This window comes from Oryx dammah, unplaced genomic scaffold (assembly GCF_014754425.2).
Source record: "Oryx dammah isolate SB20612 unplaced genomic scaffold, SCBI_Odam_1.1 HiC_scaffold_10, whole genome shotgun sequence".
Classification (NCBI taxonomy): Eukaryota; Metazoa; Chordata; class Mammalia; order Artiodactyla; family Bovidae; genus Oryx; species Oryx dammah.
This window is the reverse complement of record NW_024070194.1, coordinates 6,265,588-6,293,120: the sequence shown is the minus strand read 5'-3', so window position 1 is coordinate 6,293,120 and position 27,533 is coordinate 6,265,588. Positions and strand designations below refer to the sequence as shown.

At 45.8% G+C, this 27,533-nt stretch overlaps 1 protein-coding gene across 1 annotated transcript in view; it reads left to right on the top strand.

Moving 5' to 3' along the window:
• Nucleotides 1-27,533, top strand: part of ARFGEF2 (ADP ribosylation factor guanine nucleotide exchange factor 2) — an 82,628-nt gene that overhangs the window by 10,547 nt on the left and 44,548 nt on the right. The window contains exons 2-12 of the mRNA XM_040248113.1: nucleotides 1,451-1,481; nucleotides 2,560-2,683; nucleotides 10,365-10,511; nucleotides 11,690-11,869; nucleotides 12,221-12,452; nucleotides 17,700-17,768; nucleotides 19,589-19,740; nucleotides 22,531-22,661; nucleotides 23,825-24,059; nucleotides 25,260-25,359; nucleotides 26,066-26,205. Coding sequence (XP_040104047.1) covers nucleotides 1,451-1,481; nucleotides 2,560-2,683; nucleotides 10,365-10,511; nucleotides 11,690-11,869; nucleotides 12,221-12,452; nucleotides 17,700-17,768; nucleotides 19,589-19,740; nucleotides 22,531-22,661; nucleotides 23,825-24,059; nucleotides 25,260-25,359; nucleotides 26,066-26,205 — 1,541 coding nt within the window. The remainder of the gene's footprint in view (nucleotides 1-1,450; nucleotides 1,482-2,559; nucleotides 2,684-10,364; nucleotides 10,512-11,689; nucleotides 11,870-12,220; nucleotides 12,453-17,699; nucleotides 17,769-19,588; nucleotides 19,741-22,530; nucleotides 22,662-23,824; nucleotides 24,060-25,259; nucleotides 25,360-26,065; nucleotides 26,206-27,533) is intronic.

The window sequence follows — 27,533 nt, the reverse complement described above, 5'->3', positions numbered from 1 at the left end:
GCTGTTCCCGTGATTTGCGTTCCCTTAATTGTCTTCTTTCCCTTGGCTCTCTGTAGTGCACCAGTGGCAGTAGAGACTTTGCACTGTTACTGACTCCTGTCTTAAGAGCCAGAGAGCTGACATTTATTGACCACCTGTGTATGCTTGACCCTGCCTTAGCCATGAACACTTCGGGTTTCTCAAAAGTTTCCCACACCCTCCTGCCTTGGTAGTCTCTGGAGCTTATGGAGCTGCTTTTCATCATGCTCATGTTTGCTTAGAGTAGGACATCGAGATTCAAGGAGGGTTAATAACCCACCTGGTGTCATTCAGGTGAGAGATACCCATGCCAGGACCTAGTTCTGCCAGAATTGCCAACCCATTTCTTGCCTTTCACTCAGCAGGCAGCGTCATGTTGATTTCTGCAAGCTGAAAGCTTGGCCACCAGCCTCCTGGGCTGGATTTCGCTGGCCACTCCCGCAGCCTGAGGCCTCAGCTAGAGGAGGCCAAAGCTGCTCCGTCCTGGATTCTTGTCCTGGAGGGGCAGGAACCACACCACGGAGCTCTGTTTAGCTGACCCAGTGTGTCACAGGCCTCATGGTCCCTGGGCAAGATATTTGATATCAGTCATCCGGATGTGTCTCTTCCGCTTTCTTATGTGTGTAGAAAGAGGACATTGAAAGATTGGCTCGAAAGTTAAAATTGCCACCTCTTGTAAAGTTCAGTTACTTGGTGTTCACTTCCTAAAAGTTAGTCTAGAATAGAGTTGTCCAGGGGGAGGAAATCTGTCACGCCCAGCACCGTGCTCTGCGGTTGCTAGGATAACTAAGGCAGTGTCTGTAGACGACTGGCTCACAAGAGATTGTATAAAGAAGGCTGGCCTTTTGGAGGTTATCTGAATACATGGAATTCAGGTGGATCGGCTTCACTGGCCTGCTTTGATAATACCGTGAGCCTGCCGAGCGCACCACGTAGGAATGCATTCGACTAAGTGGATGCAGGGGAACCAGCGTGTTTAGATAGGATGTTCTTGTTTCAGTGGCGCAAAATCATGTCCTCCTAGAAATAAGACTCTCTTTGAGATCGTGATTGCTGAGGGTTGACACTATATCCATAACCATAACCATGTAGTTGATGTACCCTCCATGGTAAAGGTTCATAAATTAATTTTAACTCATAAAAATCATGTATATATATTATAAAATTATATATATAAATTATATATATTAGCACAGTAGAAATGTCCTTAATGCTGCTGAACTGTACACATAAAAAAATGTGGTAAATTTTGTGTTAGCATATTTACCACAACTTTTGTAAATGCCAAAGCAAAAGTATATATACTTACCATAGAAAATGTGGAAAAGAAAGATCATCATCGCCCTACTCAGCTTTCAGTATTTTGTTCTGTTTGTTTTCTTTTATATACACATTACCTGCTCCTAATGTGCCTCTCTTTCTTCCCCACCAGATGAAATTAAAGCAGAAATAGAGAAGCAGAGGTGAGCCCGGGCGCCTTCTCCTCGCTGAAGCGCAGTGTGACGGGAACTGGCGGGGGCTGCAGGAACGCCTTCCTCTGCGTGTTTCCTCCTGTTGTGGTCCCGGGTGGAGGGTGGGGCACGCGGCAGGACTCTGTATCTGTCTGTACTGATGCCAGGTTAACAGACTGCTGGCTAGCAGCTGCACATTTGGAGGAGAGGGTGTGTGCATGTGAGTGCTAAGTTGCATCCGACTCTTTGCGCCCCCAAGGACTGTAGCCCGCCAGGCTCCTCCCTCCATGGGATTCTCCAGGCACGCATACTGGAGTGGGTTGCCATGCCCTGCTCCAGGGGATCTTCCCAGCCCAAGGATTGAGCCCCAGTCTCCTGCGTTGTGGGCAGATTCTTTACCACTGAGCCCCCTGGGAAGCCCCCATGGAAGGCTCACCAGCATTAACTTGACCTTCCTTACCCTCTTCTCTGGGGCTTCTCCTGTGGCTCAACGGTAAAGAATCCACCTGCCAGTGCAGGAGATGCAGGTTTGATCCCTGGGTCGAGAAGATTTCCTGGAGGAGGGCATGGCAACCCTCTCCAGTATTCCTGCCTGGAAAATCCAATGGACAGAGAAGCCTGGAAGGCTACAGTCCTTGGGATCACAAGAGTTGGCCCCGACTTAGCAACTCAGCACCAGCAACCACCTTCCCTTGACAGAGGAGGCGGAGCCCTGGCTCTTGCAGGTCACGCTTCCTCAGGTGGGAGGACAGCGTATGCTGTTACGGGGTGGCCCCTCATCCTCAGAGTATTGAGGCCAGAGTCCCCCCTTGAGAAAGGCAGCTCTGACGTGGCATCCAGGATCCGTACCAGGCTGCTGACGTGACAGCCTGTCATCAGAGATCTTGTTCTCTGCGTGTGGTGCCTTGGTGTGTTTTTCCCCTAATGCGTGTCTTTAAACTCCTCCCTGTCTAGCCCCCCAAATGCAGTTTGCAGGCACTTTTAATTAAATGATTGCAAGTGGGAGCGGAAATTAAAGTGGGGGAGAATAGCAAAAGCAAGCTTTTTTTATTCGTTTCCCCTCTCCGGCCCTCTCCTGCTTTTCTCCTAGGCTCGGTGCTGCTGCACCGCCAAAGGCAAACTTCGTTGAAGCTGACAAGTACTTCCTTCCATTCGAGCTAGCTTGCCAGTCCAGGTCCCCCCGGGTGGTCAGCACGTCCCTCGACTGCTTGCAGGTACTGTGTTTCATCTTGGTGGTATACAGGGTGTTCTCGCAGGCTACAGGTGGTCCTTTATACCAGGAGCCCCCAGCCTCCAGGCCACGGACCTGCCCCTCCTGTCAGATCAGCAGCGACAGGAGACTAGAAACAAAGTGCGCAGTAAACGTAATGCGCTCGGATCGCTCTGAAACCACCCTCCCTGCGCCCCAGTCCATGGAAGAACTGTCCTCTGTGAGACTGGCCCCTGCTGCCAAAAAGGTTGGGGACCACTGCCACAGGAGCTGTGCCCATGACCCTGGTGGACGGAGGAGCTTTTCACCTCATTCTTTATATTACTGTCAGGGAGAGAAGAATGAGAGGTCTGATCTCTTTACTTAAAAAAAGAATTTGATTCCTAGAAGTATTTTGTTGATCTCTTTGTGTGTTTTCCTAAATAAAACCTCTAGCACTGATTGAATTATTGGTACATATGCAGGCACAGGTGTTTTATGCAGCTTCTTTATTGATGGCATTAATACCCATCAAGTAGAGAGAGAGAATCAGCTCACGTTATTTGTGGTGATGGTCTGTAAAGTTGCTGTGAACACAGAATTAGCGAGTCCTGAAGCGTTGTTCCTGGATGAACTCCAGGACTAGGTTCCTGCAAGCCTCTCCAGTCACCTGTTCATCAGTCGATGGACATACAACCTTATTCTCTGTGGGTTTCCGTCTGCGTGCTTGCCTGCTCAGTTGTGTCTGACTCTTCGTGACCTCATGGACTGTAGCCCTCCAGGCTCCTCTGTCCATGGAATTTCCCAGGCAAGAATACTGGAGTGGGTTGCCATTTCCTCCTCCAGGGGATCTTCCTGACCCAAGGATTGAACCTGCATCTCTTGGGTCTCCTGCATTGGCAGGTGGATTCTTTACCACTCAGCCTTCGGGGAAGCTCATGTTTCTGTTTAAAGATACCTTATTCACAGCAACCTGCATTGTTGGTTCATTAGCCTTGAGCTCATGATCAGCAGCACTGTGATACATGCCTGAACAAAGCTGATCACACGTCCTTTCTCTTCAGGGCACATCCCTGCCTTCTTGTTCTTAGCCACACTAAGATAGCACTCAGCTCTGTGCACACAGGCCTTTTTAAATGGTAAAATCACCAACAAAAAGGACAAGAATGTGAACACCATGGCACTAAATAGATCACAGAAAAGTCACTGCTTACAGTAGGAAAGCTGAAACAAGATGGCAAAGCAGCTCCTTGTTTGACCTCAGCTGGGAACTTGACCATCAAGTGATTCAAATTTTTCTTTGCACTGTGGGTGTCCACAAATGACCATATTAGTATCCCAAGTATTGATTTGGGACTTACATTTTAGTAAACGGGAGCATTCACAAATGCAAATCTATGAATAATGAGATTGACTGTATTTAGGGCCACAAGTAGCCTTGTTATAAATTCCTTCAGACTGGTGAAGAAGCAGCCAGCCGTGCAGAAGTTAGGGTGACTTGGCTAGTGATGTGCAGGTAGTGAGGGACAGAAACAGCACTACAGCTCGGGCTTCTTAATTTTGGTCCAGCATTCTTTAATTTTTCCTGAGGTCTACTCCTGAAGCTTTGGTTTCCCCAAGAAACATTTGTTTTTAACCCCAGTGGGAACCTACAGCAATGAAAAGAGCTAGGAAATTTTTTAAAAAATACAGTGGAGAGATACACAGTTTACCAGTACTTTCTAGAACAGGAATAGGGAATAGTTTCTGTATTATGATTGCTTAGAAAAATTATCTGGAGCCTCATCTGGTTTCTTGAGAAAGTGCCACAGTTGATTGATTATGTCTGCTGAGACCCAGGACTGCCAAGTGGCAGCGGGCATGCCACACTTTTGGCATCTCTAGTCTAATATTTAGTCTATTAATCTCTCTTCTTTGCTACAGCTATTCTTAAAAATTGATGACAGTTTCTTCACAGAAGCAGCTCTTCCAAATGAAAAGCCATTTCTCATTCAATATAATTCTGTACAGATTGTCCTGTGTGAAGCGTGTCATCAGCCAAGAATTTTCAAATACCAGGCTCAAATCCTACTTCTAGCCTAAAATATTTGTTGCTGTGAACATTTCCTGAGGAAAATTTGGCTTAAGTTTAATTTTCATTGTTTTGTCCTCATGTTAAGGTTTAGTTTGGAAGCTGGTGCCGATAGTTAACATTATTGATGTACTAAACAACAGCTAACATCTTGAGCACTCAGCCTGTGCTGGGCCCTGTGCTAAGAGCTTTATCCCCATCATTGTGTTTAATCTTCCCAACAACTGTCTGAGCTTCCTTACTCTCATTCTCATTTTTTAATTAATGAAACTGAGGTTTAGAGAATAAAGTGTCCAGCTCTGCCAAGTTCCCCGAGCCAGGCGGTGATGGGATTGGCTGGGTGTCTAGGACTTATTTACTCCAAGCCTGTGTTTTTAATCAGGGGTCCTTAAACTGTCAGTTCAGTCAGTTCAATTGCTCAGTCGTGTCCGACTCTTTGCGACCCTATGGACTGCAGCAGCCAGGCCTCCCTGTCCATCACCAATTCCCGGAGTTTGCTCAAACACCTATCCATTGAGGTGGTGATGCAATCCAGCCGTCTCATCCTCTGTTGTCCCCTTCCCCTCCTGCCTGCAATCTTTTCCAGCATCAGGGTCTTTCCCAGTGAGTCAGCTCTTCGCATCAGGTGGCCAAAGTATTGGAGTTTCAGCTTCAGCATCAGTCTTTCCAGTGAATATTCAGAACTGATTTCCTTTAGGATGGACTGTCTGGATCTCCTTGAAGTCTAAGGGACTCTCAAGAGTTTTCTCGAACACCACAGTTCAAAAGCATCAATTCTTCGGCCCTCAGCCTTCCTTATAGTCCAATCTCACATCCGTATGTGACTACTGGAAAAACCATAGCCTTGACTAGAGAGACCTTTGTTGGCAAAGTAATGTCTCTGCTTTTTAGTATGCTGTCTAGGTTGGTCATAGCTTTTCTTCAAGGAGTAAGCGTCTTTTAATTTCATGGCTGCAGTCACATCTGCAGTGATTTTGGAGCCCCCCAAAATAAAGTCTGTCACGGTTTCCATTGTTTCCCCATCTATTTGCCATGAAGTGATGGGACCAGATGCCATGATCTCAGTTTTCTGAATGTTGAGTTTTAAGCCTACTTTTTCACTCTCCTCTTTCATCAAGAGGCTCTTTCTGGCATAAGGGTGGTATCATCTGCGTATCTGAGGTTATTGATATTTCTCCTGGCAATCTTGATTCCAGCTTGTGCTTCATCCAGCCCAGCGTTCCTCATGATGTACTCTGCATATAAGTTAAATAAGCAGGGTGATAATATACAGCCTTGATGTACTCCTTTCCCGATTTGGAACCAGTCTGTGCAAATCTGGTCTGCAGCCTGCTTTGGTGAATAAAGTTTTATTGGAACATAGCTGCCTTACTCTGTTTAGACTGATGTAGCAGAATAATACAGACAAGAGACATCTATTTCCCACAGTTTTCTGGGGGCTGGGGAGTCCATGATAAGGGCCAGCTGGTTGAGTTCCTGGTGAGCCCTCTTCCTGGTTTGTAGATGGCCGGGTTGTCACTGTGTCCTCAGGTGGCAGACAGAGCAAGCCAGGAGTCTGGTCTCTCCTTGTTAATGTTTATTTGGCTGCACTGGGCCTTAGTTTCAGCACGCAGGATCTTGGTTGTGTCATGTAGGATCTTTGGTTGCAGCGTGCAGGCCCTCTAGTTGTGGCGCAAGGCTCCAGAGTGTGGGCTCAGTAGTTGTGACACGCAAGCTAAGTTGCTCCACAGCACGTGGGATCTTAGTACCCCGACCACGGATCATACCTGTGTCCCCTGCATCTCAAGGCAAACTCTTAACCTCTGGACCACCAGGGAAGTCCCTGGTCTCTTTTCATGGGGCATTAATCCCATCGTGAGGACCCCACTCTCATGGCCTCATCCAGATGTAATCACCTCCACAAGACCCTCCCTCTTACTACCATCACAGGGAGGGTTAGGACTTCAGTTGGGGAAACACAAGCATTCAGTTCAAAGCAACAGCCGGGCCCTTTCGTTGGCTGCTTTCCATCTACTACAGCTGAGTTGAAGAGTTGGAATGGACTCCACATGACCTGCAAAGCCTGATGTTTAGCAGGTGGTCCTCTACAGAAACAGGCTGCTGACCTCCACTCTTCACTGTTAGCCTATATTTCTGACCTCTTTAATTATAAATAAGCTGTGTTTTCCTAGAAATGGTCTTTTTTTCTGGAACTCAGTGTACATGTGAGTATGATTTCTGGTGGAAACATTGACGTCCTGCTTTGCTTCAGCAACTTGAGTTACAGTACCTGTCTTAATGCTTTTGGCATACGGTTAGCTCTCTTTTTTAGACTGGAAGTTTTCTGTGATGTGGTAGGTACACCAGGATTTCTTTCCTTAGTATACAAAATGTGTTGTCCTTTTTATGATGGTAAAAAGTGGCTAGGTGCTCCCTGGAATACTGAATGAAAAAAAATGATTTCCTCTTGGGGTTTATCCTTGCACAGCCTGTTCAACTGGCTTTTCCTGGTGTGGGCGAGGTGACTTCTGCCTTGAAGTGGAGGGCCAGTGTCCAGGAGGAAAGGTTGGTTTGGTCAGGGTTAAGGCCAGCTGTGGGTGCATCTATATTGTGTCCTGGACATTTTAAGGCATCCCTTTTTTAGCCTGGAAAGTTGAGCAGGTAGCAGAGATGCTTCGGGTTTGGTTTGCTACAAGTAGAGAGCTCAGCGTTCCCTTTCCCCAAAGGGAGAAACCTTCCCTTGTTCTCGTGATAAAGATCCTTTCCTTCAGCACCTGGTCTCTACGTGCTACCCTAAGGCCAGGACCTGGGGGAGAGAGAACTAGTTCTGTCTTGCCTAAACTAGTGAGTGATCTCCAAGTTTTTCTGGGCATAGACCAACTGAAATTATTTTTGAGACTATTCTCTCATAGTATTTCTTCAATTATAAGATTATATACATGTGCTGCTGTTATCACATTACATATATTATAAACCATACAAAAATAGACCTTTAAAAGAGTAAGGTAAAAAGTAGATAGAAATTGAGTTCTAATATTTTATTTCTACATAAAGCCATGGGAAACGTGGTCTAAGCTACCTGGTTCATACCACAAACATTATCTTTTAGCTTTTATTTCTAAAAGACTTTGTATGTTTTAATGCTCATTTTAAAATCAATGTGTAATAATATAAGTTGTACATAACTACATTCTCTGTTAGAAATTTCTTTTAGAACTATACAGATATGGCTGAAGTTCCTTAGACCACAAGCCCCAGACCCAGTTGCCTGTTCGATGTTTTAACTCTCTCTCTCTCTTTTTTTTTTTTTAACATAAATGGTACCATTCATGATACCATTTTCCTATAGAGGACTGCATGCTAAATATTTGGGCTTTTTGCAGGTCATATAGTCCCCATTCCAACTCTTCGACTCAGCCATAGTAGCTGGAAATTATATCATAAAGCATTTATACTTGTACAGATTTTTCTATGGCTTGCTTTTTACAATGTTGGTTTTAATGTCTGTTAAAACACCCCATGCAAGTAGAGGGCATTCCTGATAAATGATATGCTACCGTTTTATTTATTTCTCCTCCTGTTGAGACTTCCCAAGTGGCTCATCTGCCTGCTAGTGCTGAAGACACAGCAGATATGGGTTCGATCCCTGGATCAAGAAGATCCCCTGGAGAAGGAGATGGCAACCCACTCCAGTTTTCTTGCCAGGGAAGTCCCATCAACAGAAGAGCCTGGCAGGTTACAGTCCATGGGGTCGCAAATGAGTCAGATATGACTTAGCAGCTAAACAACAACAGCCGCAGCGCTGCCCTCACAGGAAGCCAGCCTGTGGAGCAGTGATGAGAGGGAATGAGACAGTGGGCATCTGGGCTTGCTCTTCAGGAACACACTTGAGGGGCCTCCCCGGCAGCCAGTGGCTACGACCCTGCACTCCACAGCACGGGGTGCCGGTTGGATCCCTGGTCAGGAACGTGAGATCCCACATGTGCTGATGCGGCCAGAAATAAATAAAAACCACAACCACGCTGGAGCACCTCCCTGCCTCCGTGTGGCGCTCCCTGGGCTTGATCTTGAGCCCCACTGTGTGCAGGCCTCTTCCTGCTTGCTCGGTCCAGCAGTGTCATACTTCTGCTCTCAGCCTCTCTCTCAACAAGTTTTTCTTCCTGTGTTTTGAACGGCGATGCTTTCGAGGCTAACAATGAGGAAAAGCCGTTGAGAAGTGGTGTGAGGCCTGGGCGGGGGGGCGTGTCTGCGTGTCACAGGGGCCAAGGCCCTGTGATCGCCTCTGGAGCTGTGTCACTCCGGGCAGGCAGATCAAGAACGTGACACACCAGAAACCAAAAGGATAAAGAACAGAGCAGCATCTGTCAGAGTCTTTACTAAGTCGCTGGAAGCAGAGGGTGCCTTGGAGTTCACGGACCCCAGAGGGCCTATCGCAGATGAGTGGTTCTTTTTATTCGGTCAGCCGTCAGGACAACCTGGATGACTTGGAGAAAAACATTGTTTCCTGGGCTCCCCGCAACCAGCCTGGTCGAGGACGTCTGCATTGAGGTCCAGGAGTCTGTTGCTATCACAGACTCCCTCTTTGACTCTGAATATCAGCCTGGCTTTGAAACCATCCTGACCTTTGAGTTCCCTTCCAGTTCTCAGATTGTCCCTGACGAAATCCAGGTCAGGAGGGAGGTGGCCCATGTCCAAACTGATCTGTCACCTGACCCCGAGGGGACAGCCTGGACAGCCTCTTGTCTCTTCAGTGGCACGGGTGACATGCAGTTTGATAGTGTTGGTGCAGAATTCCGTGCGGATTTTTACTTTAATTTTTGGAATGAAAAACGCACGGGCCTGAGTCACCAGTCAGAAAGAATGAAAGCCGGAGCCACAGTGTGTCTTAGCCCTGCTCCTGCTCACAGCTGCTTAGTTCTCCCTGAGCTGGAGCAAAACTTGTTATCATTAGTTTTTAATGCATCTTGCCTTTTGCGGGGTCGTGGGGGGGAGGTTTTTTAACAGCTTGAGATACAGTTCAGATGCCTGTAGCTCACCCGTCTGAGATGTACAATTCCATGACTTTCGTATGTTGACAGGGTTGTGCAGCCAGCAATTAGAGACCATCTTTATCCTCCGAAAGAAGCGCCATATTTGCTCATTTTTGCAGTCACTCCCTGTTTCCCTCAAATCCCCCAGCTCTAGGCAGTTGCTAACAACTTCTGTCTCTGTTACATATAGTTTTTAATTTCTCCTTTTTTTTTTTTTTAATTTATCTGGCTGTGCCAGGGCTTAGTTGCAGCATATGGGATCTAGTTCCCCAAGCAGGGATCAAACCCAGGCCCCCTGCTACATTAGGAGCCAAGAGTGTTAGCCCCAGACCACCAGGGAAGTCCCTAACTCCTCCATCTTTCACAGAAGTGGTTGTGCACTGGGGGCCATTCTGCACATGCCTTTCCCCCCAGCCACTCTCAGCGTCGTGGGCTCTTCTGCCATCAGGAATCAGGCTGGGTGCTGTGCTTTTGGGGTGACCATGTCCCCCACACCCAGGGGGAGCAGAGGGATCTCTGGGAAACTGAAGTTAAAGGCCAAGCCCACCACCTGCCTCTTAACCGCTGTGGATGGGCTCAGCCTTGGCCAGGCAGAAACTCCTCATGTCTGTGCTTTCTGTGTTTAGAAACTCATCGCTTATGGGCACATCACCGGCAACGCCCCTGACAGTGGTGCCCCCGGCAAGCGGTTGATTGACAGGATCGTGGAAACCATTTGCAACTGTTTTCAAGGCCCTCAGACCGATGAAGGAGTTCAGTTACAAATCATTAAGGTATTTCTATCTGTCTGCCTAGTCTGGATTTTAAATGAGAAAACTCATCCCCTCTGGGAATTTTAATTTCTAATTTACCATGTGTTAGTTGTCTCAGGAGGCACTGAGCTAGAGCAAAAATATGTAAGCATCACGTAGATCTTTTGTTAAGTGTCGGAACTGATTAGCACGGACCAAGACAGAAGAGCAGAAACAGGTGTGTTTTCAAAGTAAATAGTTCCACTAATAATCACATAAATTGCTTGTGAATTAGATTGACTTGAAATCCTCTACTGTCTCCCCTTGAATTTCTGGATTCCCGGACTGCCATTTCTCAGCAGGTCCTGTGTCGATACTTTTATCACCGGTTTGCCCCCATCCCTTTATTCTCCCTTCCCATCATCCTGTTCCATTTCTGCTGCCAGGAATAGTTTGGCATGGGATGGTCCTGTCTGCTTGTCAGAACCAATCAGGATAGATGTGGTCAACGTTTCAAATCCTAAGTCTTGGACATGTTAGCTTTGTGAGGGATGGCTCTGTGCTAGCTGCACCCTACTTAAAGCTCCCTTGAAAATCCACCAGGGAACTGGGAAGCTGATCTCCCCACCCACCCCACCCTGCACCTCCATCCAAACATGTATATTTTGTGATCAACGTATGTGAGATCAGGTTGGAGCATTTTCCCTCCTGAGAGAAGTGTCTGGTTTTTTTTGCTTTTAAAAAAGTAAGCTGGTAGAGAGCACACTTCACAACACAGCTCAGTTACTTCACATAACTTGGGTTCTATGGAGTTAGTAAGTATGTTTAAACTTTTTTGAACTTGGAGCAGCAGGGACTTGGCTCTTGGTACTAATCATCCAGTTTAGCTCACAGAGCCATCTTCTTTTTTTTTTTTTTTTTAATTTTTATTTCTTTATTTATTTGGCTTCCCTGGGTTACGGCACACAGGATCTTCGATCTTCACTGTGTCATGTGGGATCTAGTTCCCTGACCAGGAATTGAACCCGGGCCCCTGCACTGGGAGCTCAGAGTCTTAGCCACTGGACCACCAGGGAAATCCCCAGAGCCATCTTCTTAAACCAAACCAAATAAAAACAAAGGCAAACCTTTGGTTTTTACAATTCCAATAGAAGAGTTGGACTCTGAGAGGATGGGCAGTGGGCACTCCCGAAGATGAAGGTTTTGGATTTTTGTTTCAGGCTCTTCTCACTGCGGTCACATCCCCGCACATTGAAATTCATGAGGGCACCATCCTGCAGACGGTCAGGACATGTTACAATATCTATTTGGCCAGCAAAAATCTCATCAATCAAACCACCGCCAAGGCTACCCTCACTCAGATGCTGAACGTCATTTTCACCCGCATGGAAAACCAAGTGGTGAGTGGTAGCAGTTACCAGCTGCTGTGAGTGGGACACCATCCCATGCTGTGAAGTCTTTCCTGTGTGGCCTCGGTGCCTGGTGAAGAGTCTTTGCATCTTGTAATTAATCCCTTCTTCCTCTGAATTCTCTGCACTCTGTTTTTGTCTTGCTTTAAAAAGCAGAGAGAGAATCTTGATGGGTTTTGAAATTTGCATTCTAGATTTTCTGTGAGTTGAAGGAATTGATTTCCTTTTTTAAATTCTATTCTTCTGTTTGGATATTCTTTATGCAACAGGCTGGCTTTTTTTCTGTTCCTTATCAAAACGCTGGATCCATTTAGATTGAATCCCTTTTTCATCGCCTTTCAGTTGCAGGAGGCCAGAGAATTGGAAAAACCAATCCATTCGAAACCACAGTCCCCTGTGATCCAAGCTGCAGCAGTGTCCCCAAAGTTCAGTCGTTTGAAGCAGAGCCAGGCACAAAGCAAACCAACAACTCCTGAAAAGACAGATTTAACCAATGGCGAGCATGCCAGGAATGGTTCCTCGGTGATCACAGAGAACGGACACGCCCCCAGAGAGAGAGGCCCGTCGCTCTCAGGTACGGCCCCTGTGCCTCCCTGTCCCCCAGTGACTGGGCTGTCTTGCATCCAAGGGGCCGGTGAAGGAGCTGTCTGGTGTCATGACAGGAAACCTCCGGTAGCTCTTCTATTTCTGGGCCTCCCCCTTGACTTCCCCTTTGATTTTCTCTTATGAAACACAACCCAGGAGGCTGAGTGTCTCAGATCCCGTTGTCAGTTATGAGTGTTTTGGTTGTGGTTTTTTTTTTTTTTTTTTTTTGGTGGGGGGGTGGTTCCTGGATTATAGCTACTGCTGTTTGATGTCAACTGTAGTGCCATGGGTTCACTGTGGAGTGCTTGTGTCCCAGGAGGTAATCGTTTGGGTGGTTGAGCCTTTAACGTCTGTTTCATCTCCCAGAAGAGGACACGGACATCATTTGTCACTTATACACAGGCTCTCTGTGCTCTGCCCACTTAGGGGCAGTTAGTCACTATTTATGGACATTTTCGAAGGGAGCCAGAAGGTGGGTGGGTGGGTTCATAGAGAAATAGGCACACAGACAGCTCTGTCTTCTTCTGAGACCAAGTACACTACTACTTGGTTGTGCTTGCTTTCTTAAATGAAAGATCTTCCGCACCCGATGAGTCTTGAAGTAAATAAAACATTAGGTGTGAAAGTTTTGAATTGGGTTGTCACGTAAGATTATTTTTTAATATTTACCTCTCTTTCACTGTGCAATTTGTGCAAACAAAATTCTAAATTCATATATTTTTCAAGAACATACCTTATTCCCAAGTGATTTCTGCCAAATAATTTTTCACTCTGGCTGATGGTTCTACAACGAAGTATCTGACCCGCCTTCATAATTGGCCTCATATCTTCTTCTGCCCCATTATTGACAGTGAGGTCTGTTGGTGGTATGTTGGCTACCCAGAGCCCATACTTGAGCAGCTTTTGTTCATCTGTAATTTACCAGAGCTTGGCACGGGTAGGAAGAGACCAAGTGTTGTTTCTGGAATGTTGTTCTGTATCAGTTCACCCAAGGCAAGGATCAAAGGAAAAGCTGCCACAGAGAATCACACGTGTCTTGGAAGGTGTTCAGGAAGCCCTGACCCACCTTCTCTATCGGTTTTCATCTTTGCCTTATTAACTCTCAGAACAAAGAGCAGGCAGGTTTTTACTGGAACCTTTATCAGACTGTGGCCAGTCAACAAATATTAATATTTAAACACACTGTAGTGAGCGTAACTGTGCAGATGGAAAAGCAGGTCTTCCTGAGCTGCATGAAAGTGCTTCCACTGCAGCCCATTTTCCACTCAGCAGCCAACCTGATCTTTTAAAAGCATGGATTAGATCAGGACCTCCCTCTGCTTCAGCCCCTCTGGTAATTTCCCATCCTGTCCCATTCATAATGACGTCTGTGCCTGCCCCATCGCCATGATGTCCAAGGCCCTGTGTGTCCTGCTTCCTCCCACCTCCCTGTACCCTTCCTTCACTTCCTTTCCCCTTGTTTGTTATAGGATGTGCAGGTGCTGTTTCTGGTTCTTGAAAATGCAGTGCTTGCTCTTGGTACCTCGGCACCTACTGTCCCTTACCCTGCCTTTGTCTTCAGGCTTCATTTCTAACTGATCCCCTCTCTGAAGCTCCCCATCACTCTGTCCCATCACCCCCTCTTATTTTCCTCATGGCACTGATCACTACTTCAAATCACTGAAGAGTTTGTGTTCACTTGTTCCTGGTCTAAGGCATCAGCCACCCCAATCACCACAATATTCCCAACACCTGGTTTGGTGCCCAGTACATATAGTCAGTAAATACCTTTTTTACTGAATGAATGGAGTGTGGGGGGGGATTTGATTTCTAGAATATGGTTTTACAGAAACCCAGGAACCTAAAATTCTGCTCTAACACAGAAAGCTTTACACTTAGCATATTGCTGTGGATTTTGTTGCCACAAGGTGTAATACACTCCATGAGGCTTCTCCCAAGATCGTGGGCATCAGAGTGCCTCTAGGAATCAGACCACAAACCTGCAAGTGGTATATCGGACTGGAGGTGCACCATCGCCCTTAAGAGGGACAGGCACTTGTCCAGATGTGGCTCTAAGAAAGAACGCGTCCTTCGGGAGAACCAGATGAGGCTCCTGGGAGGAAGGGCAGCCTGAGAGGCAGATGGCACAGCTGCTGGCCCACAGACACAGCGCCCTGGGCTAGAGTCCAGGCTGCCGAGGCCCCCGGGGGCTCCAGTGCCTCTGTGACCAAGACGACCTGTCCGGCTCTCCTCTTGGTTCCCTCCTGTAGACTGGCCATAAGGGAGGCCGCCCTGCCCCAAGGCGGTCACTGTGCCAGGCGTGGTCCTTGCTCCCTGGGCACTCCACATGTGTTGTCCTACTTCACTGCGAACCCTCCGGGCCTTCCTGAGATAATGTGCCTCTTCGTGGAATCTGTGTGGACGACAGCTCACCAGCGGACCAGAGGATCTTCCTCCCCTTGGCAGATTTTCATCCCAGGTTGATAAACCTGATAATCTGTCAGTCTTATCAGCCCGTGCAAGAAGTGGATTGTATTGCTCTTTGTAAATTCACAAAATGAGATCTTTGAGCCTGCAACATGCTAGCTTCTGTGAACCTTAGGGCATGGCCAATAGGGTTTCCTGGGGACCTCATCCCGTTTGTCCATTCACAGCCCAAAGACCCAACTATTATTGTCAATTTTTAAAAAATACAGGTTTATTGAAATTCATTTCTGTAAATTCACCTGTTTAAAATGTACAGTTCAGTTCTTTGTAGTATGTTGACACAGTTGAGCAACAATCAATCACCACAGTCAGTTTTAGAGCATTTTTATCACACCCAAAAGAAACCCTGTACCCAAGAATAGTCACTTCCCATTTTCTTTTTATTCTTAAGATTCTTACTTTTTAACTCCCAGCATTAGACTTCGGCATTTACACACATGTGCAGCTACTATGTAGTATTGTAGGTGCACAGTTACCAGTGTGCTCACAGATATCTTCGCTCACTCTTTTTGTCTTGCATCCCATTCATTAAGGGAAAAACAGCCCAACAGCTTACCAAGCCTGCAGCTCCTTTGATGAAACATATTCATCGGGCTGCTAATTCTTGGGTGTTGATTGTGTACAGGGGACTTTGGAATGTTTAGTAGAGATTAGACCCTGTCATCACAATTCTGTTAAATCATAGCATCAGAGAATGTTGGAACTAGAAAGGAACTTGGAAATACCTAGACATGTGAGACACATGTTTACCAAAGCATGATCTAGACGAGGTGATTTTAGATGGCTCACAGGTGAATGGTTTTTATTTTAATAGTTATACATTTGTTCTAACATGCATTAAAAAAGTGTGATTAGTGTTTGAAACCTTTGTTTTGTGAATATTAATTATTGCTTACAGTGAGTTAAAGATCAGTTAGATATATATATATATACACACACATGTAATATAATAAGTGGTGCATGAAATGGCAAAAATTATGAAGGTTGTGTGTGTTGTAGCCCCGTGTTCCGGGAAACAAGCTCACTCAGAAGGACAATGCAGATAGTAGAGTCCTCTTAGCCAAGGACCCTGACCAACATTTGTGTATAAGGTCCTCTGAAACTAGTCTGAACAAAGGAAAAAGAAAGATACAATCATAGTTAACCCATGATTCATATGACTTAAGCCTAGGTAGTTAACAGTGGACAGTTATCAATAGGCTTGTGGTCATACCCCAGTAAGCATAATAGAATGTATGATTCTATTCGGTTACACAGATAATTAGGGGTGTTCTTTTAGGTGATGGAGAGCCCTGGGGCTCTTCCTTCTGGGAGCCTGGTTTTCCCATTGGTATGTCATTTCCACAGATACTGGGCATATAGCTCAAAGTCCACAGTCCGGCCCAAGATGGAGCCCTGCTTTCAAGATAGAGCCTGTTCTGTTTCCTTCTTCATAGGTAACACTGATCTAGACTGAATCGTCTTATTTAGATGAAGAAACCTTCAGAAGATTTTGCCTGTGACTGAGGGCTTTTCTAACCTCCATTCAAGTTCTTTTTGCCCTCTAAGGAGAACATTTGTTGTTGTTTACTCGCTAAGTTGTTTCTGACTCTTTTGCAACCCTGTGGACTATAGCCCACCAGGCTCCTCTGTCCACAGGATTGCCCAAGAAAGAATACTGGAGTAGACTGCCATTTCCTTCTCCAGGGATTTCCCTGACCCAAGGCTCTAACTCCTGTCTTCTGCATTGAAAACCAGATTTATCAGCCCCATAAATTTAGTGCTTTGCAGTGTACAGGCTGGTGCACGAGTCTGGGCTCACTGAGATCATTCCTTTGATGTGTATCTCGGCTCTCTGGCTCCAGTCTCCTGTGTGTTCCTATCCTGTGTCCCCTCAGGGTGCACCCACTGGAGGAGGTGCCTGAGGGCTCCGGGACCTTTGTCTCCATCCTGAGCTCCCTCCAGGCCTGCCACAGCGGGTATCTGGAGTGGTTTCAAGGCTGCGGCATCCTTTGCTCACTGATCTGATGTGTGGGGCGGCATTTTTCTTTCACTTGGTGTAAGTGCCCAGTGGAAATGAAAACACTTCCCTGTTGCTTCTCCAGGACCAAAAGCATAAAATCGTGGCCTGATTGGAAAATCATTGTTAAAGAAGAATTTAAAGGATTATTTTGGTTTTCTTTAACATGATGGCCCTTAATATTTACTTCCAGAAAACTAGTTGACTGCTTGTTTATTGGTTCTCCCAGAACTAGTTTTCTACCAAAACAACTGGTAGCGAGCCTTTTCCACTTAAACAGTTACCATCTTATAGAATAAGTCCATTTAGAATGTAGTAAGTTCCCAACTATCACGTGAGAAACCTCATGCTAAGTTCTGGGTTTACACAGTGGGAAAAAGCAGCAGTCAGAGGCACATCGTTTACCGAAGCTCTGGGTACACGAGGTGAAGGGGCAAGATGATGCTTCTCCTTGTGTTCTGTCAGAAACCATAGCTGGATAATATCCAGCTGCTGCCTGCAGCCCGGGGGTGGTGGAGGGGGCCCTGGGCTGGCAGCTGTGACTCAGGAAGGAAGAGTGTCTAAGACTTCGGGGTCTTAGAATTCCACTGCTGCCCCCAAGTTTCCACATTTCCGGGGACATGGTCAGATTTGGCTTTGGAGAGGGCTTATTTGCACTCTTGCTTTGGACTCTGACTCTGGAGAACACTGCCTTAATCTCCACCTTACTTCACTTTCCTTGGAAATGCCCGCATATATATGTTTGCGTTTGTGTATTTGGTGTGTGTGTAGGGACTGAAGACGGAGCCCAGGAGGTGGTAAAGGAGATCTTAGAGGCTGTGGTCACGTCTGCAGTTAAAGGTGAGAACCAGGCACCCAGCCTCCCCTCCTCCTCGCTCCTCCACTCAGGTCCCCAGCCAGGTGTGTCAGTGGTAGAGTGCACCACCGCTGCCGCCTCCTGCACACTCGCGGAAACCCAGTCTGCCCATCTTCAGTACGGAGTTTGGAAGTCACTTGTGATTTGCGATGGGGTCCATTCTCCCTCGGGTTGGGTTCAGGATGCCCAGTCTGATAGTGTAGAGTTGGGTGTGCCACCACAGAGGTCCCCGCCCTGTAGAGCCAGGTTTCCCAGGAGTGGGCGGGGAGCCGTGAGGCAGTGACGTTTCTGGGCTAGACATCAGTGTGTCCAGGGGACAGTCCCCACGTCAGCAGGTGTCAGATGCACAGAGAAGCTCTGTTAGTTTTGTTTGACTTCATTCATAACTACCCTAGTTTTTGGTGTAGTTTCAGTGGAATTAACCTTGTATAGCTCAGAATGACTGTTAGATGATTTTTCCTTTTGTTTTTACTCCAACTCTCAGGTCAGTGGTTATGTGCTGAACACTGAACTTCGGGGTCAGTAAACCATTAATGAGTTGAAAAGTCAATAAATTAGTGGTTTGTAATCCGTCTTTTTAAATGGGAGACAATAAAACAAAAATAGGTACAAACTGAATGTCTCACTTTTAGTAGTGTTAAGCACTGTTCCATGAAACATGTTTCAGTGATTTATCTTTGTGCACACATGTATACTGGGTCCTGACTTTTAAAATGTATCTCTTAACGAGTGAACATCAAGGTCAAAGAGTTTTGACCCACTGCTCAAAGCCCTGTCCTTTTGTTAATTTAAGGTACCCCCAAGTTATAGTCATAGATTTCATTGTTGGTTTAACTCTTTGTAGAAGTGTCTTTAAAAATAAAGTGATTTTATTTCATACCTTTAGATTTTTCTTTCCTGGGGCCAATATATGAGTATATGAAGTCCTCACATGGTGAACCTTGTCTGTCTCACTCATACTGTCTCCTCCAGCCCCTAGCCTAGAGCTTGGCATATAGTAGGCACCTGATAAATATTTGTTGAATATGTTTCAGAAACCATTTTGGAAGATTGTGCTACTGAGTTGTTTGGTGTCCCTTAAATATATTAATACAGCAATCCACATGGTAGATTTCTCATAGAGTTCACCTGTTCTGCTAGTCATCAGATATGCTTTCTTTCATGAAATGATGGAATCCATTTAATTCTTTGTCTTTTCCTTTTCCACATGGCTGCCAGGAAGCTCAGATCTCCTTTTTTTTCCCCCCTCCTGTGACTAAGGTTTTCTATCATAGCTGTCAACCTCTCTTCATTTACGTGACTCTTGTTCTCTAACCCCTACATTAGTAACCCTTTCTGTGCATTTCTGTTTAGTTGCTTCTAATTATCTTCAGAAGTAGGTAGGGGTGGACAGGGCTGCTGTATTGCACATTTCTGGAGGTACCATTGACCCAGACTACAGTATAAAGTAACCTGGGAGTGGGGCTGTGGGTAATAGACACAAAAAGCCAGAAAAGGAAAAAACAGTAGCTTGAAGGTTATGTGAATAACTTTCTGGGACTTCTCTGTTTAAGACAACGTGCTCCTAATGCAGGAGGTGCAGGTTCGATCCCTGGTCAGGGAGCTAAAATCCCACATGCCTCATGGCCAGAAAACCAAAACATAAAACAGAAGTAATGTTGTAATGAATTCAATAAAGACTTTAAAAATGGTCCACACCAAAAAAAAAAAAACTTAAAAAAAAAAACCAAAACCACTTCTTGGTGTCAGGCCATCTTTTAGGGTAAGTACTGACTTGATGATGACTTTTGCATTGTGTTTTAAGAAGCAGCACAAAAGCACGGGCTGACGGAGCCCGAGAGGGTCCTGAGTGAACTGGAGTGCCAGGAACGTGCCACCCCCCCTGCAGCTGATGAAAACTCCCAGACCAACGGGATAGCAGACGACAGGCAGTCCTTGTCATCAGCAGATAACCTGGTGCGTTGGTGATCTTCCCATCAGACTGCTTTCGATGTTTACTTTTTCTGTAAGATGCAGAATTATATCTCTGTCAGAAGAAGCCAGTGAGAACCAGCAAGCCCTAGTCATACCATCCTGGCCTGATATTCTGTGTGTTCTTGAAACATGCTTGTTAATGCTGGTGGTATATAATGTTGTTAAACCCTGTTTATTCAGAACTTTTAAAAACTTAACATTTCTTGCCCTTTTTCTTTTCTCTCAAAATGGTATACATTGATTACAGAAAGAATAAGGGAAATACAGAGAAAGAAAAATAAGGAAGTAGAAGTCATCCATAATGTAACCCAGAGATAACATTTGTTACGGTTTTACTTGCACCGTAGATTTTTCTCTCCCTCCCATGTGTAAACCACTTAAATGTAATAACATGATATGCATGCTGTTTTTTAACCCGCTTTTTAGATTTAAGGTACATTATGAATATCCTTTCAGGCACCCTTAAGTGTGTCTGCTACATTATTCTTTTAGATAGCTTTGTTCTATTGAAAATCCTATATATAAACATTCAAAACAGGAAGAAATAGGATCTGAACTTGCCTCCTGAACTCACTCAGTCTCTCCCTTCTCCTTTGTGTCCCAACTGTTCAAATGATCACACACACACACACAGGAGCCTTTTTATGTATTTCCTTTTCCTATTCATCACCCTGTTTCATGGAATTTATTTACTGATAAACTAGGTACCTGTTTATGTACTGTATGTTTATCCACTTTATGCATAAAAATAATAAGATTTTCTCTACAACTATTCCCTACTCCACCCCACCCTGACAGTTGCCCCTGTCTCAGTCTGTTTAGGCTGCTTTAATAGAATACTGTATGCTGCTGCTGCTGCTAAGTCGCTTCAGTCGTGACCGACTCTGTGCGACCCCATAGACGGCAGCCCACCAGGCTCCCCCGTCCCTGGGATTCTCCAGGCAAGAACACTGGAGTGGGTTGCCATTTCCTTCTCCAATGCATGAAAGTGAAAAGTGAAAGTGAAGTCACTCAGTCGTGTCCGACTCCTGGCGACCCCATGGACTGCAGCCTACCAGGCTCCTCTGTCCATGGGATTCTCCAGGCAAGAGCACTGGAGTGGGGTGCCATTGCCTACTCCAGAATACTGTATAACTGGGTGCCTTATAAACAACAGAAATGTGTTTCTCACAGTTCTGGAGGCTAGGAAGTCCAAGGTCAAAGTATTAACAGTTTCAGTGTCTGGTGAAAGCCTGTTTGTTTCCTGGTTCATGGACAGCCGTGTTCTTACTCTGTCCTGGCAGAAGGGGCAAGGGAGCTCTCTGAGGCCTGTTTAATAAGAGCAGTAATCCCATCCGTGAAGGCTCCACCTCACTGCCAAAGGCCCCATCTCCAAATTCCATCATATTAGGGATTAGGTTTCTACATAAGAAATTCAGTGAAGGGCTCACAGACATCCAGACTATAGCAGTCCCCTTGGGATTCTGTCATCCCCATTAAGAAGGCACTGGTGGGGGATGATCTGGGAGATTGGGATTGATGTATTTACACTATTGATATATGTATAAAATTAGACAACAGTGAGAACCTGCTATATGGCACAGTGCTCTGTGGTGACCTAAATGGGAAGGAAATCCAGGAAAGAGGGGATGTGTGTATACGTATAGCTGGTTCACTTTGCTGCACAGTAGAAGCTAACACAACCCTGTAAAGCAGCTATGCTCCAGTAAAAAAAATTTTTTTTAATGAATGCACATATATAGGGACGTGTATAAATTCACACACGGTATCTGTGTCACATATTAGACTGCAACTTGCTTTGTTCCCTCAACACTTTTTTGGGCATCTTTTCACATCAGTAGTATGTATATGTCTAACTGATTTTTTAATGGCCATGTGAAATTCTATCATGGATTACCATAATCTATTTAACCAGTTCCCTATTAGGTTTTTGGATTATTTCAGTTTAATCACAGGAGGCAGTTCTACAGTGAACATCCTTGTAGATAGATCTTATTCTTTTGTGACCCATGGACTGTAGCCAGGCTCCTCTGTCCCTGGGATTTCCCACACAAGAATACTGGAGTGGCTTGCCATTTCCTTCTCCAGGGCGTCTTCCCCACCCAGGGATGGAATCCACATCTCCTGCCTTGGCAGGCAGATTCTTTATCACTGAGTTACCTGGGAAACCCGACAGGATTCTTAGAAATATCTTTTTTACCCAAACTAATATAATTATCTATATTCGTTTTGGGTTTTTTATGATTTAACCTTTGCTCAAAGGCAGTGGCACCCCACTCCAGTACTCTTGCCTGGAAAATCCCATGGGTGGAGGAGCCTGATAGGCTGCAGTCCATGGGGTTGCTAAGAGTCAGACATGACTGAGCGACTTCACTTTCACTTTTCACTTTCATTCATTGGAGAAGGAAATGGCAACCCACTCCAGTGTTCTTGCCTGGAGAATCCCAGGGACGGGGGAGCCTGGTGGGCTGCCGTCTATGGAGTCGCACAGAGTCGGACACAACTGAAGCGACTTAGCAGCAGCAGCAGCATTTATCATTTTAAACCACTCACACCCACTTTTTGAAGGACTTGGAAGGAAGTTTTAGAATTGCTGTGACAACTCCCCCAGAAGCTCCTGTTTTGACATATTGTTTCCTCCCCAACATCCTTCACCTCCCCCAATGAGTAAATAATTTACATTTTCATGAGATAATTACATTTCTTATTTTTGAAAAGATTCATCCTTTTGTTTGGGCCCTTTGATTTTTCTCATCTTTGTTCTGATCTTAGGAGTCGGATGCTCAAGGACATCCAGTGGCCGCCAGGTTCTCCCACATTCTGCAGAAGGATGCTTTCCTGGTGTTTCGCTCCCTGTGCAAGCTGTCCATGAAACCCCTTGGCGAAGGCCCCCCGGATCCAAAGTGAGCTGACAGCAGTTCTTGGCCATCTATAACCCTAATGATCCAGGAGGATCTTAGGGGCTCCAAGAAACCCACTGCCTTGTCCCCTGGTTGGTGTAAATGCAGGAATTTACAGAACGGTTTTACAATGTTTTCAGGCTCATGAAGGTCCCACAGTCCTCTCATCATAGATTGTGTGCCCACCAACCAAGATTATTGGGCCCAATTTTGCTTTCCTTGGTTTATATACTAAAAACAATCATTCGGTTGAAAATTCACCCTCTTTCATCTGAAGGTGAGAGTCCCCCACCTGGATGCATAGAGAACCTCAGTTTCTTGCCCTGAATGGAAACTTCTGTTTTCGTGGATACAGATTTATGCCCCAGATTCAACCCAGAGAAGCCAGACCTTTAGAGTGAAGGATGTACCACAGGGAAGGTGGTGCTGTGGGGTGTCAAAGCAGAAGTTTTGGAGCCACGGGGAGCTGCCTTCAGCCCTGGCTCACTTGAGACCAACTGGATGGCCATAAGAGCTACTGAACCTCATCTGGAAAATGGAAATATGGAAAATCAACCCACAGGATCATTTACCTAAAATGATAGAATGATATCCCCAGCACAGGGCCCAGTAGTTCACGATAGTTTATAGTCACTGTTATTGTCATTATTACTAGTTGCTAATTACAGTTCTCTTCTGTTGAGAATATGATGACCATTAGGGAAAAGTCTCTTGAAGGTTTCCCTTTCTTTCCATCCCTGTGGGCAGCGATGGGAGCCTGAGGCAGGCAGATGAAGAGTCCTGTTCTCATTGTCTCTAAACATAGAGCGGGACAGACAGTTAGTCTCACGTGATGGATGTGAAGTAATTGGTTCTGTTAGATTAGTTGCAGAACCACCTTTCCAGAATCGGTTTGCACTTATTTTGCTCTTGCTGTATCTTCTGCTTTATGAATGGGAGAGAGAAACAACAGTTGGCAGTTCTCATTCTCCCAGGGCCTGCGGGTTCTGAGAACCCGCCTCATGCCAGCTGCCCTCCCTCTCGACATTTTAGGTGCTGTTGCTGATTCTTGAGTCCCCGGCTTCTGAGAAAATCCTCACTGATAGAGGAGTGAGACCTTGTTGAGAAACATCCTTTCTGAAATGTTGACTCTCAGCGCTGCCCTTGTTCTCTGCCTCCTCTGCCAGGTCCCATGAGCTGCGTTCCAAGGTGGTCTCCCTGCAGCTCCTTCTGTCCGTGTTGCAGAACGCCGGCCCAGTCTTCAGGACTCACGAGATGTTCATCACCGCGATCAAGCAGTACCTCTGCGTGGCGTTGTCCAAGAACGGCGTCTCCTCAGTGCCTGATGTCTTTGAGCTCTCTCTTGCTATTTTTCTCACTCTTCTTTCAAACTTTAAAATGCACCTGAAGATGCAAATAGAGGTATGGACTCCACATTGACTGTTTTGGGGTTTTTTTTTTTTTTTGAAGTTTGATGACACTTTTATATGATGTGTTAAATACTGGTGAGAGTTACACAGTCTACTTGCTGGCACCCAAAGAACTTTTTGAGCAAGAGAATTCCTTTTCATAAAAAGTTAGTGCCCCCAAATCTTGTATATGTGTGTTCACTCATTCGTGTCTGTCTCTTCCTGACCGCATGGACTGTAGCCCGCCAGACTCCCCTGTCCATGGAATTTTCCAGGCAAGAATACTGGAGTGGGTTGCCATTTTCCTTCTCCAGGGGAACTACCCAACCCAGGGACCAAACCCATATTTCTTCCATTGACAGGCAGATTCTTGACCACTGCACCACCTGGGAAGCCCCCAGTCTTGTATACCTTTCATTATAACCAAAGGTTTAAATTATGTGGTCTTTTGTTGGGCTCAGTCCCCCAGACATGTTTGTTTAGCCTATAAATTGTTTGAAATAACTTGAATTAGTATCCAGACTGAGAAGTCAGGGAGTTCCCTGGTGATTCAGTGGCTAAGACTCCGAGCTCCCAATGCAGGGGGCCTGGGTTCCATCCCTGGTCAGGGAACTAGATCCCATGTGCCATAACTAGGAGCTCGAATGCTGCAACGAAAGATCCCAAGTGCCACAACTAAGTAAGACCTGAAGTAGCCAAAGAAATAAATATACATATTTTAAAAATCGGGAAACACAATTCTCCATATAAGTCCATATTTCTGATTTCCTCTCAAAAACCCACAACTCCAATTCTGCCTTTCCACGTGGCAACTCTTGGCTTTTTCTCTGGAGCAACTGTGTACTCTGATGGGGCCGTGTTCACTGTGGTCCTTCCCTCCACACTCTCCCACACACACTTGGGTTCCTGTGCTGGGCAGCCACCTGCACACACAGACACACACCCAGGCAGCCACTTGCCCACACACACACAGACACAGACACACACCAGGGCAGCCACCTGCATACACACACACACACACAGCAGCCACTTGGACCTACACACAGAGACACACACACCCACACCCCACCGCCTCCCTCCACATACACCCCCCGCTCCCCGGCCTCCCTCCCTGCTTTACTCATAGAGTCTGCCTGCTTGTAAAAGCTTCAGGGGTTTTGAGCCCTAATTTAAGCTATTAATTGCTGTCCTCCTTTATCTTCTTGTCATGTAGGTCTTTTTCAAAGAGATTTTTCTGAACATTTTAGAAACATCAACAAGCTCTTTCGAGCACAGGTGGATGGTCATTCAGACCCTGACAAGGATCTGCGCAGGTACTGTCTCCCAGAGTGGGGCTCATCCTTTTGACTTACCCAGAAACCCTTCTGAGGCTTTCATTCTCCACAGTCCAGATGAAGACCTTGATCCCCTTCTTTTAATGTTGTAACGAAGTGCTGAGGAAATCATTCCCTTAAAGGCTGCTGCTCACCTAATGACCAGACTGTTTGGCCTGGGACTTTCTGACTATAGCACGGAAAATCTCATGTCCTGGGAAACCTCCTAATCCTGAAAAACTAGGACACTTGTCACTGTCTACAAACTGAACATGGTTTATAAGTCACAGAGTCCCGGGTGTGAGTGTCCTAACTCCTGATTGGGTGCCAAAGCAAATTTGCATTTCCCTCTACACCACCCAGTTGTGTGACGATAAACTGAGCGTGTATTTGTCATCAAAGTAACCTCATCAAAGTTACACGGCTTTAAGAGTTGGATGAGGCAGTAGTTCTCCCTTTTTGACAAGGAGAATAAGCTGTGAGAGTTTGAGTGAGCAGCCTGAGATTTCAGTGAGTGCTAGGGCAGGCCTAGGAGAGCCTCCTGCATTTCTAGTCCTTCCGTCATACACTTCCTGAGTGAGGCGTGTCCAGCCTGAGTTATTAATTCACTGGGAAAACTTTTTGACCAAGGAATCTCATTTAATAAGGAAACATAGCTGTTCTGTGTTCAGTCAGAATTTCTAACATCCGTGTGTTATTTTCCAAGATGCCCAGTGTGTTGTAGATATTTACGTCAACTACGACTGTGATTTAAATGCTGCTAACATTTTTGAGCGCCTCGTAAATGATTTATCCAAAATCGCTCAGGGAAGAAGTGGACACGAGCTGGGAATGACGCCTCTGCAGGTAAAACCACTGAGAACGTTCATGTATGTTTACAGTTGGTTCACTTCAGTGCCCGTTTGTCGAGCGCCGCCGTGTGCCAGGCGCTGTCCTTGCTGCTGGGCATGCAGCGGTGAACAGAACGCAGACAAGCACACCCACGTGCACAGTTGCTGTGGTCCTGACACTTAGAAGCAGACCGTGAAAAAGCGAGCTGCAGGGAGAATAAAGCAGGGACGATAGAGAGGGGTGTTGGAGGCGAGGGTGGGGCCATCAGGGTCGTCTCCCTCAGAAAGTGACGCTTGAGCTGAGACCTGTAGGGAGCCTGTTCACTCTGTCACCTTTCCACAGGTCGTGTGAACACAGGATCCCAGGCTAGAGTAAAGGCAAAGGAGATTGCGTCTTTCTAGATCCCCTCACTGTTCCCTCCCTACAAAGACAATAGGGTTCTTAACCTGAGGTCTCTGAAGAAGTTGGTTGGAAGGTCTGTGAGCCACCTGTAACTACACGTTGAGTTTTGGTGTATGGGCATTTTCCTTCAACAAAGGTCTACAGTTGTTGTTAGATTGCCCAGGGAGATCCAGACCATCTTAGATGCTATTTTGAGTCTTAAATGTTTGCAGTTTTTAAAAGATGACTGGCAACTCACATTCACGTTCAGCTTTTTAGTTGAGAAGTGCTACTTTTCTTTTTTTTTTAATATTTATTTATCTGTTTGCACCAGGTCTTTACTTGAAGCATGCAGACTCTTTAGTCATGGCATGTGGGATCTAGTTCCCTGACCAGGGATTGAACCCAGGTCCCCTACCCTGGGAGCATGGAGTCTTAGCCACTGGACCACCAGGGAATTCCCAGGAAGTGCTGCTTTAAAAAAAGAAAGTATTTTTATTTACCTGCAGAGTAAGCCTTAAGATGGAATGCTCTTGTGGATGTTCAGGGGATGATGGTGTCCACGGTCATTCATCTGCTACATAAGATTCTTTTCTCTTTTTTCAGGGTCACTAGTTAAGACTCTCTCCCTTTTTTTAAAGTGTGTTTTAAATGTTTGGTTGGTTGTTTTTTAGTTTATATAAACAATGAATGAGAATTTCACTTTAAAAATCCAAATTATGCTCTTAACTTTAGGAAAGTACATACCCCATATTTTTGCAGGTAGGGAGTTTGTAATGAAACCTTTAAAGACGATCATGGTTTTTGCAGTGAGCCCTCAATGTTTACGTCACAGGTTCCCTCTTCCTTGGGTCAGTACCTCTAAACATCAGTGATTATCTCGTATCGTGACAGGATTCCCAGAGCCCTCCAGACATCTGCACTTAGCTTATCTGCTGAGTCTCTGTACTTGTCACCTTTGT